This window comes from Myotis brandtii, unplaced genomic scaffold (assembly GCF_000412655.1).
Source record: "Myotis brandtii unplaced genomic scaffold, ASM41265v1 scaffold523, whole genome shotgun sequence".
NCBI classification, from domain to species: domain Eukaryota; kingdom Metazoa; phylum Chordata; class Mammalia; order Chiroptera; family Vespertilionidae; genus Myotis; species Myotis brandtii.
In genome coordinates, this window is record NW_005369902.1 from 482743 (window position 1) to 495309 (window position 12567).

The 12567-nt window shown below is 35.3% G+C and overlaps 1 protein-coding gene across 1 annotated transcript in view; it reads left to right on the top strand.

Annotated features, from left to right (window-relative positions):
* The window catches only part of NF1 (neurofibromin 1), a 327459-nt gene that overhangs the window by 162347 nt on the left and 152545 nt on the right, over positions 1–12567 (top strand). The window contains exons 16-18 of the mRNA XM_014548834.1: positions 382–411; positions 4857–4988; positions 5734–5778. Of these exons, the coding sequence (XP_014404320.1) occupies positions 382–411; positions 4857–4988; positions 5734–5778 (207 nt within the window). The remainder of the gene's footprint in view (positions 1–381; positions 412–4856; positions 4989–5733; positions 5779–12567) is intronic.

The window sequence follows — 12567 nt, forward strand, 5'->3', positions numbered from 1 at the left end:
ATTGAATACAATTTGTTCCAAAGGAAAAGATTCATGAATCTGATTGTAGATAAGGTATGTTTATATTAAAAACTTAAATTTTTTTTCTTTTACCAGTGTAATGAGACAGTACATTATATCCTCAAGGTTTACTTTCAAGGCCATTAAAAAAAAAAAAAAAAAAGATGATCTCCCCCCTCAAGTTTATGTGTAATTCAGAAATAAAATATTATTACATTTCCCCCCTTTGGCTCATAATACTAAAACATTCCATTTATTAGAGTGTATGGTTTTACATAAGTGCTTAAAACTTGTATTTAGTAAACACAAGTAAACTTTTTTGATACTTTGTGGCTAGTTACTTTAATTGTAAAATATTTTTGTCTACAATTGACTATATAGAGCACTTTCAAGCATGGACTTGGCACTGCTGTAAGTGGCTGAGCTGCTCTTTGTGGGTTTAAAGCATGCCTGGAGTGGTACTTCATGCATGCCTCAGTGTATACGGTGAAGTGGTCGTGCATCCTCCTCTACTCTGACGAGTACTGCATGTGTGAAGGTGGAGTGTGTCTGTATCAGAAGTCACATCAATGTGAAACCTATTTTTATAAAGAAAAATCTATATTGACTAAGTTTTAAAATATTAAGCATCAGTAAGCTTTAGATGAATAGCTTGAAAAGAAATATAAATTTGAGTGTGTAAAGTATCTTTTAAAGTTATACCTTTGATAATGATACTTTATAATTATAGACTATTTGATAAATTGTTTGTTGTTGGGCTTTTTCCTCCCTTTGGTTTGAGGCTAATAGATACTGAATGTGAAGTACTTTCTGACCGAAAAGGACTGTTTATAAAGTAAATAGGTAAATTTATGGAATTGATTATTATATAATCTTATCAAAGGCAGTTAATTATGAAAATATTTTATCGTGAAATTACATGAAAATTTTCTTAGACATTTGGACTCCTAATCTTAAATTGATCCATAGTGTAAGATTTCCTTTTAAATGATTCTTGGTTCAATACATCTCATAAGTTTTCTTCTTCCATGGTGCTTTAGCCAATTCATAGACTAAAAAAGTAAATTAAAAAAATAAATAAATAAATAAATTACCACTTTCTCAAATAAGATAAAAGTTTTGCTGATGTGTTTTTGAGAGTTTATTCAGAAGTCGTGTTGGTATTTACAGTTTTGTTTTTGCTTTCGTGAAACATACTCATACTCAGTTCATAAGTACTGTGTTTAGATCTAAAATATCCACTGTTTCTTCTTAAAAAATCTGAAAGTCTACTCACTATTTGAATTTTATTATAATGTAAGCTTTCATCAGTACTCATAGTACTGTCACCTTTTTTATTATGGCATGTCATAAGAGATGAATTGTAGTTACAAGATCTATGCTAAGATCTTACTCTTGCCCTGGCTGGTTTGGTTCAGTGGATAGAGCGTCAGCCTGTCGACCAAAGGGTCCTGGATTTGATTCCGGTCGGGGTCACATGCCTGGGTTTCGGGCTCGGTCCCTAGTTGGGGGCATGCAGGAGGCAGCCGATCAATGATTCTCTCTCATCATTGATGTTTCTATCTCTCTCTCACTCCCTTCCTCTCTGAAATCAATAAAAATATTTTTAAAAAAGATCTTACTCTTTATAGGCTTCCATTAGCTAATTTATATATGTTGTTATAATTGAGAGATTAAAGGCATAATATACATATATATGAACCAAATGTCTTAGTCATCAGTGGAAAATGCTATAGCTGGTGTAGTACTTAGTATTCTGTTTTTTTCCATATGGCAACTTATTATAGTTTTCTATGGTTAGTTCACATATTGAGAATGAGTTGGTTTCTTTCTTTTGAGAGGTTGAAGAAATTATTTCCAAGGTACTTGAAAATTTATTTAAATTCTCTCTTGGAGAATTGCACATAGTTTGATCAGATTGTAAAAGTAATACTATTTGTTTGGCAATAAACTTAGTGTTTTCAAGGAAAAAAAATTGTCTACTTTGATTGACTAGATTAAGAAATGACACATTTAGTAACTGCTCAAAACACAAAAATTTTTACCAACTACATGGTGCCTAGTTTTTAGTGCCTATTTTATTTGAAAGTGTATCTTTAACTTTTACTGTAAGATAAATGAATTTATAAATTATGAAAAGTATCAGTTATTAAAATCACCAAATCTTAAGTTAAAATCAAGTTGTTTTATAGTGTGCACCTGGTAGTATGATACAATTTCAGCAGGTACCTAAATTACACTAATTCAAAAGAATATGTGCACCCCTAGGTTCACTGCAGTGTTATTTACAATAGCCAAGATTTGGAAACAGCCCAAGTGCCCATTAGTAGATGAGTGAATAAAAAAGCTGTGGTGCGTTTATACAATAGAATACTACTTGGCCATATAAAATAAGGAAATCTTACCTTTTGCGACAACCTAGATGGACCTGGAGAATATTATGTTAAATGAAATAAGCCAAAGACAAATGCCATATGAACTCACTTACATGTGGGGAATCTAATCAACAAAGTAATTTAACAAACTAGAACAGAAGCATGGATGTATGGGACAGACTAAACTGACAGCTGTCAGGGGAGGGGATTTGGGAGCTGGGTGAAAGAAGGTGAAAGGATTAAAATATATGTATGTACACATATATACATATATATATCACATAGACAATAATATGGTGATAGCCAGAGGGAAAGGGGCAGAGGTGGGGGGGAGGTAGAAGAGGCAAAGGGGGATAAGTGGGAATGGAAAGAGACTTGACTTTGGGCAGTGGGTGCATGATGCAGTATGCAGATGATGTTTTGTTGAATTGTACACTTCGGATGCATATCTCTTTAATCAGTTTCGGACAAGATATTGTGGGGTCAGTAGAGTGAGGAAGACCCTCATCTCAATACATTTTGTAATTATTCAGCCTTTTCAATTTTAAGCTGATGAGTATAAGCCGTAGCATTAGTAAATGTGTGGAAATCATGCTGTACTGATTGTTTGGACAAGTCAAATGACCAAATTGAGCAAAATTTAAAGGATTCATTATATAACCAAAATAAAAGTTGATCATTTGTTAGGAATTAGCTTAAATAAACTAAGAGTTGAAGGAAAAGCAGAAACAGCCATATTATCCCCCCAAAAGTATTTTTCCCCTCACAGCTTTTGAGTCCCTCCCTTCCTCACTGTAGTTCATATTCAAATTATGTATTGTAAATTGGTTGTATAATTTACTGTCTAGTAAATAGAGTTAGTAGTTCAAAGTTTTGGATTAAAGTAATAAAACTTGATGCTACTGAAAATATTCTGAGAATTATGGATGAAAAAATTAAATGTTGAGAATTTAACTAGCTTAGTTTGGAATAAGAAGGAACCTGTGAATAGGACGTGAAGCTATTAAATTCCCATTACCAACAAATTTCAGTTGTTCTTTCAGGTGTTTTCTATAGCAGGAATATTATAAATTGGAAGTGCCCACACACATATACACATATTTTAGAGAATGGGAGGGAGGGAGGGAGAGAGAGAGAGAGAGAGAGAAAGAGAAACATTTGTTTCTCTGATGTGGGAGAGAACATTGAATGGTTGCCTTCCATTGGCACCTGGACCAAGGACAGAACCTGTAACCTGGGTATGTGCCCTCACCAGGAATCAAACCTGCAACCTTTTAGTATACAGGACACTGCTCCAACCAGCTGAGCCACAATGGCAAGGGTGGAAGTTTCTATTTTAAGTCATCCCATTCCTTGCATATTCTCCATATGTAGTGAAAATTCATCCAGTCATTTTTGTGTTAACTGATAGACAAACTTTATAGTTTTTTTAAAAAATGTTTTTTATTGATTTTTAGAGAGAGGGAGAGGGATAGAGAAATAGAAACATCAATGAAACATCCTCATTTGGCTGCCTCTTGCACACCCCCTACTGGGGGAGCGTGCCTATGACCCAGGCATGTGCAGGTGACATCTTGGTTCATGGGTCCATGCTCAATCACAGAGCCACACTGACTGGGCCAAACTGTATAGTTTTACTGATTTTCATAATTGTCGTTTTTCATAATATAGTATTAATTAATTTTAACATAAAACTTCTAAGATACACTTTCAAATAAAATAGGCATTAAAAATGGGAATCAAAGCTAAACTCATTAAACCAAAATATAAACATATTTACATAAAATAATTGCTTTTAAAAAATATTTAGCTATAATAAATTTGTCTTTGTGGTGATCATTAGTCTTTTCATGTATTGTGTCATCATTGCATATCAGTTTAAGCTTATGGGTTTACTAATAGCTTTATCTCATTTACTAATTCCATGTTGTGATTATCATTGTTGTTTGTAGGCATATAAGTGATTGTTTTCCACATATTCCTTCAACATTGTGTTGAACCACTAATCTCTTTTAAAGCTTTAATAATCATATTCTTACCCAGGAGAATATAGACTTTATATGCATATGTTACTAAAATGTGTAAAACATTAAACTTATAAAAGAAGATTTGGTACAGAATTAGCTCTCTAAAGACTCTGTTTTTCAAATTCACTAACTTATCAGTGAGAAGAGACAGTCTATATCCTCATGCTCATAAAGCAGACAATTTGTCTCATGTTTATTATTATATTTTTTAAAAGATGTATGGTTCAAATTAAAGATACTATTTGAAAAAATTTTCCCATTTTATTATTAATTTTTATTTAAATTCTTTATTGTTGAGAGTCTATTTGAAGATATTGGAAATTGTGGTGTGTGTTTGCATGGTCTTAGAAAGTTTCTCAGAAAAGGATAAAACATAAACTACAGTAATAACCAGAGCATATAACTCAATGCAAATTTGTACTTTCCCTTTCTTATGGTCTCTATTTTTGTCCAGTCTGCATTGGATTGGTGGCCAAAGATTGATGCCGTATATTGTCACTCAGTTGAACTTCGAAATATGTTTGGCGAAACACTTCATAAAGCAGTGCAAGGCTGTGGAGCACACCCAGCAATACGAATGGCACCGGTAAGATTAATCATGAATTTTGAATCCCACCTTCTTCCTAGTGCGTTTTCATTGTCTTTATCCCATTCCTACTGTTTAGATTATTTTAGAAAATCAAATGTGTCCCTCCTTTTGTATTAAGTATTGTAATATGTTGTATACTGCAGTATTGTTGCAATACTAGTTTATGATGTTGGTTTTCCACTATTTCAGTGAGTTGAACTTACTTTTTTAGAGAATTTTTCTCACAAAATGCTGTTAAAAATCTTAATGTCACTTTTTTAGTTTCCTTTTTCTTTAATTTTTCCTTATGAATCAAAATATTTTTATTAGTTTCCCCATCTTTTGGGGGATGACTAGGGGATGCTGACTTCTGGGTTAGAGTGAATGTTCCTGCTAATGCACAGTTTACCATTGGGTGCTGAATATTTCATATAGGAAATATGAAAGAAAATTTAAAAATTTAATTAAAAATAAAAATAATTCAGCAAACATGCTTTGAGCTTTTAAAAAATGATAGGCACTTTAATATTGAAGTTTGTGTTTAAACTTAATAAAAACAAATTAGTACTCTTGATATGGAATTTTAAATCTCCTGGGGACCCCATTTAAATAGACAATTAGTTACAGGATTGTAAAAGTCACATATTGCTATTTATATATAGCAAGAATATTATACATGTCAACTCTTGACATTGATTGGTGGTGCTTTGTCTTCTGCTTCTTATTTTCTGTTCTTACTGGCTGCTGTCGCTCACATGATCAGATGCCAACCAGTCACTGTTTTGCATGGCAGTGGGCTTCTGTGGCTGTAAGTATGACTCATTGTAACTACCTCAGAAAAGTCCTTGGTTTCTTTGACTTTTCTGTGCTTAGTTACCATCATAGTCACATCATGTCATTTCAGATAGAAAATGTAGCATGCTTTTACCTATTGGTTTTATCTTGGAAATTATCCACTTCACACTTAGAAGATAATTTAAACAGCTTCTTCCCTGGCGTGCTTCTCTTTTTCCAAGTTCCCTTAGTCCATAAAATATTTTGGTTTTATGTAGTTGTAGTTCACTCTTATCCAGTTGTCAGTAATTGTTGCAGAGGATTGTTTATCTTAGATGTTCGAATAGAGAAATTTGCTATGCCATATGTTTTGTGATTATTTAGCATACAAAATTATAACCAAGAGCATGACAGTGATTTTTTTAAATTCTCACCTGAGGAGATGTTTCTGTTGATTTTTTACAAATAGAGAGAAATGGAAGGAGGGAGCGAGGAGGAAGAGAAAGAGAAACATCAATGGAGAAATATTGATTGCTTGCCTCTAGTAAGCTCCCTGACTGGGGATCTAACATGTAACCCACATATATGCCCTGACCAGGAATCAAACCCACAATTTTTTGGTGTACGTGACGATGCTCCAACCACCTGAGCAACCTGGCCAGGGATTGTTTTATTATATAAAATGCAAAGTTATTTTTAGTTAACTTTTTGTAGTGCCAAGTACTTAATTTTTTAAGAAATTGACATTTCAATCCAAGTATAAGGTAAACATCAATAATTGCTACTTAAATGTTATTTAATTAGATAGACATTATTTAAAAAATTTTTAGAAAATAATTTGCAGTTAATTGTTTAAAAATTGTTTACTGACTTATTTCAGATATCTTCTGGGAAGTTATAACTTTATTTGACTTTTTGTTTACAGTTTTCTGCCTATTTTGGCCTCCAATAATAGAAATTGGTGGAAAGTTAATATTCACTTCTAGTTTAACTTCAATATCCTGTGTATCTCCTTTCTGTAATTTAATTTCTTTTGTATGAGGACTGAAAGAAAGTGAAACTAAATTACTCTTTTGAACAAAGACAGAATTTTATTGGTAGTCTGAAAATGTTTCCTACATTTAGAAGTTATTTTTACTTTTTAACTCTAGTTATCAGCTGATTCTAGGAGCTGCATATTATACTATTGATAATTGTTTCTTAAATCCATACTAGATTATTTTGGTCCAAGGACATCTGTGATAAGAATTTAGTTTTTATATTTTAATTATTCTCTGAAATTATCAGTATTCATTTGATTTTCAAAATTAAGAATTATTCTTAAGCTGCTTATAGTCACATATTTATATATGTACTAGAGGCCCGGTGCACAAAAATTTGTGCACTGGGGGGGGGGGGGGCCCCCACCGGTCTGGGACCCCTCGGGGCATGTCCATCTGCTGACTTAGACCCGCTCCCCGGGGGATCAGGCCTATCCTGGCAGTCAGACATCCCTCTGGCAGCCTGGGAACCCTCGGGGGATGTCCACTTGCCAGCGGGGAGCAGGCCTAAGTTGCAGTCGGACATCCTTAGCGCTGCTGAGGAGGCGGGAGAGGCTCTGGCCACCACCGCTGTGCTGGCAGCCATCAGCATGGCTTGTGGCTGAGCAGAGCTCCCCCTGTGGGAGTGCACTGACCACCAGGGGGCAGCTCCTGCATTGAGCGTCTGCCCCCTGGTGGTCAGTGTGTGCATAGTGACCAGTCATTCCCAGTCATTCTGCTGTTAGGGTCAATTTGCATATTACCCTTTTATTATATAGGACAAAATTTTGTATGTAGATATATTTTATATAATGGCTAAAGGACAGTTTTCTGGCTGATATTTTTACCAGGGAAAATAACTAGCAAATTTGATATGAAGCAATTTTTTAGAATAAGAACATTTTAGAATTTGGATGATCCTTAAGGTGTATCTTACCTCTCTTAAACATGATAAGAACCGTCAGACAACAGATAGCGGAGTATTGAGCTCCCACCAACTTCCAGGCACAGTGTTAATTCCAGGGAAGCATGATGAATTAAACAGACAAAGCACTTACCTTCCTGTGATGCCAATCTTGTAGCTTTTTGCTTGAAAACTTATAATGAAGAGCTCACTACAGGTGTCACAGAGTCTGGAGAGACAGGCGAATCCTATATAATAAAAGCCTAATATGCTAAGTGTCCAGTTTCTGGTCATCCGTTCAACCATCAAAGTGTAATATGCTAATGATATGACATGCACTGACCACCAGGGGGCAGACGCTCCGACTGGTAGGTTAGCTTGCTGCTGGGGTCCAGCTGAGTGAGACAGGCCGGACACATCCTGGAGCCCTCCTGCGGTCCCTCCCAGGCTGGCCAACCTCCTGTGTCCCTCCCCGGCCCTGATTGTGCACTGGTGGGGTCCCTTGGCCTGGCCTGCACCCTCTCACAATCCAGACTGAGGGACCCCCCCTCCCCAAGTGCACGAATTTCGTGCACAGGGCCTCTAGTATATTTAATAAATGGTTTAGAGAGAATATATTACATCTGGATTTCTTAACCTTAGCACTATTGATGTTTGGAATGGGTAACTCTCCTATGCGAAAGGATGCTAATAGCATCCCACCCCTTGCCCTGCCAGTCACGAAAACCAAAAGTGTCTCCAGACATTTCCAGATATTCTCTGGGGGATAAATGGCTCCAGTTGAAAACCACTGTATTACATGGTATGTTCAGTGGGTTGTCCTCATTTACATTGCCCCAGATGAATTGTGGCTTTGATAATCCTGAGCCTTTAGCTTGCTGCAGAAGTAGCAATCAAGGAGTTTAGTCTGTAAAACGATAAAATAATATTTGTGTCTAGGCTTTACAGCTGCCCTCTATATTGGTGATAGATACATTTCTTCTTGGAAAGAGCTAACTATGTGAAAATTTTTCTTCAACCAAGGTAGACTTATGTCCCTATCACTCCCAACCACCACTGATCCACTTTCTCTGTTTTTGAAGCTTTATAGACTGACTCCTGTACTCCTAAAGGTTCCTATTTTTATATCATTTTACCATTGGAAGGGATTTTATTATTTCAGCTTTCTTTAAAAGTGTGTGGGTTTTTTTTAAAATATGGTTTTATAGCTATGGAAACAGAGACACAAATATTAAATGAATGATAAGTAGTGACATGATTAGTGAATAGTCAACATTTAGCCCAATGTCTATCTGGTTCTTCCACTGTCTTTCCTCATAGTGTGTTAGCTTGATGAAAGCAAGAGTTGTATTTGGCCCCTAGACAGTATCTGGCACATAGTAGGCATTTAGTGCGTATTTATTAGATGAGTGAATGAATTTCTTACTTGAGCTGTTTTCAAAATGTTTCTCCGTTTTTTTTTTCTCTTCTGGAAATAATTCAACCTAATCCCCCCCCCCCAATTAAAATTAGATGTTAAGATCTGATTTTATTGTTCCAGATGTGGTGTAATAATTGATGAAATCTGTTAATCTGCTGTATCTCATACCGTGTTTCTACTAAACAGTTTAAATTTGCATTATTATCTTAGATAGAACTTTCATTCATTTAAATGGTTTAGCCTTTTTCATATGAATATTGAGCCATAGCTTCTCCATTGTGTACTCTAGTAATTGTTAAAATTTGAAATATTTGTATTGATTTCAGAGATGAAGGGAGAGAGGGAGGGAGGGAGAAAGAGAGAGAAAGGGAGAGGGAGAGGGAGGGGAGGAGAGAGAAAGAGAGAGAGAGAGAGAGAGAGAGAGAGAGAGAGAAAGAGAAACATAAAGGATGAAAGAGAATCATTGATCAGATGCCTCTTGCACGCCTCATACTGGGAATTGAGCCTGCAACCCAGGCATGTGCCCTGACCGGGAATCGACTGTGACCTCTTGGTTCATAGGTCAATGCTCAACCACTGAGCCATGCTGGCCGGGCAACCATTTACTGTTTTAAAACTAAGATAGCCTGTTAATAATAGATGTATGAATTTTCACAAATATGTATATTTTCTACACGTTTTGCGTCTTAAAGAAGATGCTGGCTCAGCAAATGCTTCTTACATACCTGTAATTTTGTCATGGTCTTAAGGATGTTAAAAAATGGTTCAGATTCTTAATAGACACCTGAATGCTCTGATTCATGAATTTTTTTCCTGCGCATGATTGCATCTCTTCTTTGGCTAAAGCATATATACCAACTTGGATTCCTACTAATTAATCTGTGGTGTGGAAGATCAATGAAAAAAAATTAATGAATGGATTTTGTTTCTTACATTTCTAGTTAAGGAATATATTTCTTCTTTAGCAACTCACTAATGGTCCTTGTTATATAACCCACTAATGGTCATTAATTAAAGATGTTTAAATTGAAACATTTCTTTGAATTTTTCAAGTCTTATATCTCATACTAGAGGCTGAATGCACGAAATTCGTGCAAGAGTAGGTCTTCCTTCCCCAGCTGCTGGCACTCAGGAGGAAGCTTCACTCTGGCTGCCTGCAGGCACCTGGGACTCGGGCTTCTCTTGCAGTTCCACCTTCATCTGGAAAGTCGTGCAGAAGGACATCTGCATATTACACTTATTTTATTATAGATTAGGGCAGTCATGCTGCAACAAAATTTATATGCTGATACCTGAGATTAAGAGATAACATAATTAAACTATTATTTACTTTTTGGAAAGAATTACTTATTAAGAGATAATTCTTATGTCTGTTAATTGTTCTCTGATCTGTGTACCTGTGTAATGGCTGCACCCGGGAAGAGCAGTTACACTTAGTTACATCTTAGTAAATAAATTTGTTCAGTGAAAGTTTCACCTTGATCTAAGGTGTTACCTTAACTTCGAATGAAAAAAAAAGTTTAATGGGAACAAACAGTAGAAACAATTTATTAAATACATTTGGTAAGGCATTTGCAGTTGGATTACTAGTATAAATACAGAAAACAAACAGTATTTGTGAATTTCGCTATTTCTTTTGTGTAGTGACATTTTTAAGCATTAATGTGTAGTTTTTTTCCCTCTGATGACCAAAAACCTTCAGTATTCTTGGGCATAATAACAGAGGTATCACTCAGACTTAAACATTGAGGATAGTTACTGCGTGTTATAAATATGTATCTCCATTTTTTACCTTTGAAAGTCAGCCTTTTTACTTGGATATTTTTTGTTGTTGTTAATCTTCACCTGAGGATATTTGTCACTTAGACTTAAACATTGAGGATAGTTACTGCGTGTTATAGATATGTGTCTCCATTTTTTACCTTTGAAAGGCAGCCTTTTTACTTGGACATTTTTTTGTTGTTGTTAATCTTCACCTGAGGATATTTTTTCCCCACTGATTTTTAGAGAGAGTGGAAAGGAGTGGGGGAGGCACAGAGAGAAAAACATTGGTGTGAGAGAGACATATCAATTGGTTGCCTCCCCCCATGCCCTGACCAGGGCCAAAGATCAAGCCTGCAACCAAGGTACATGCCCTTGACCGAAATTGAACCCAAAACCCTTCAGTCCGCAGGCTGACGCTCTAACCACTGAGCAACTAGCTAGGGCTACTTGGACATTTTTATTACAGGTGCATAGATGCTGGATGTCCATCTATTTGTATATGTGTTCATATAAAGGCATACATGTCAAAATATGTATTTTTGTGTCCTTCTAAAGGAAAAGGGGAAATGTTTGATAAGAATAGAGAGAAAGGTAGTATTGGATCCAGAATATAATTGTTGTATTTTCGGTTGAATATCATCTATAATTACAGTGCCAGCACAGGATCCACCATAGTATCACTGTACTAAGTAAATAATAGTTTAGTAGTACTTCAGAGACATTTTCCATGAATCAATCTTTCTCAGAGTTCTTTCTATGTTTTATCATTGTTCTTCTGACAAAATACATGTATTCACAAGGATAAAGCCTGCAACCAAGGTATATGCCCGTGACCGAAATTGAACCCAAACCCTTCAGTCCACAGGCCGGCGCTCTAACCACTGAGCAACCAGCTAGGGCTACTTGGACATTTTTATTACAGGTGCATAGATGCTGGATGTCCATCTATTTGTATATGTGTTCATATAAAGGCATACATGTCAAAGTATATATTTTTGTGTCCTTCTAAAGGAAAAGGGGAAATGTTTGATAAGAATAGAGAGAAAGGTAGTATTGGATCCAGAATATAATTGTTGTATTTTCGGTTGAATATCATCTATAATTACAGTACCAGCACAGGATCCACCATAGTATCTCTGTACTAAGTAAATAATAGTTTAATAGTACTTGAGAGACATTTTTTATGAATCAATCTTTCTCAGAGAGTTCTTTCTCTGTTTTATCATTGTTCTTCTGACAAAATACATGTATTCTGTAATTTGAGAGAGATGGGAATGCCATTGAAGGAAAAAGCAAACTTCAGTTAAACTATTAAATACAGAGGTTGCCTATATAGCATAGTTCATCAGTTCTAAGAAGCACTTACTTTTAGTTTTTAACATCTCTGAAATTGAGAGTGCATTTTATTTGTCACATGTCTGGCAGTTGGCAGTGATTTTTCATCTGTCGTACATAAATGATGCATCTTCCAGTTGATAATGTTAAAGATTCTATGAAATATTTGTGTTTATCTGTGTAGGATAAATGTTTGTTACATGCATTGCTTAAAGTATTTTGAAAGGTCTAGACTAAATATTTTATCCCTAATTTTTTTCACATTTTGGAAATTGTTTTTTACAAAGGAGTCAACCTGCTACTAAAGTTATTAGTATTTTAATGTATTTTCTCTTAAATTTTATTAGGTAGATTATATAAGAATAATCAAAATGTTGCAAA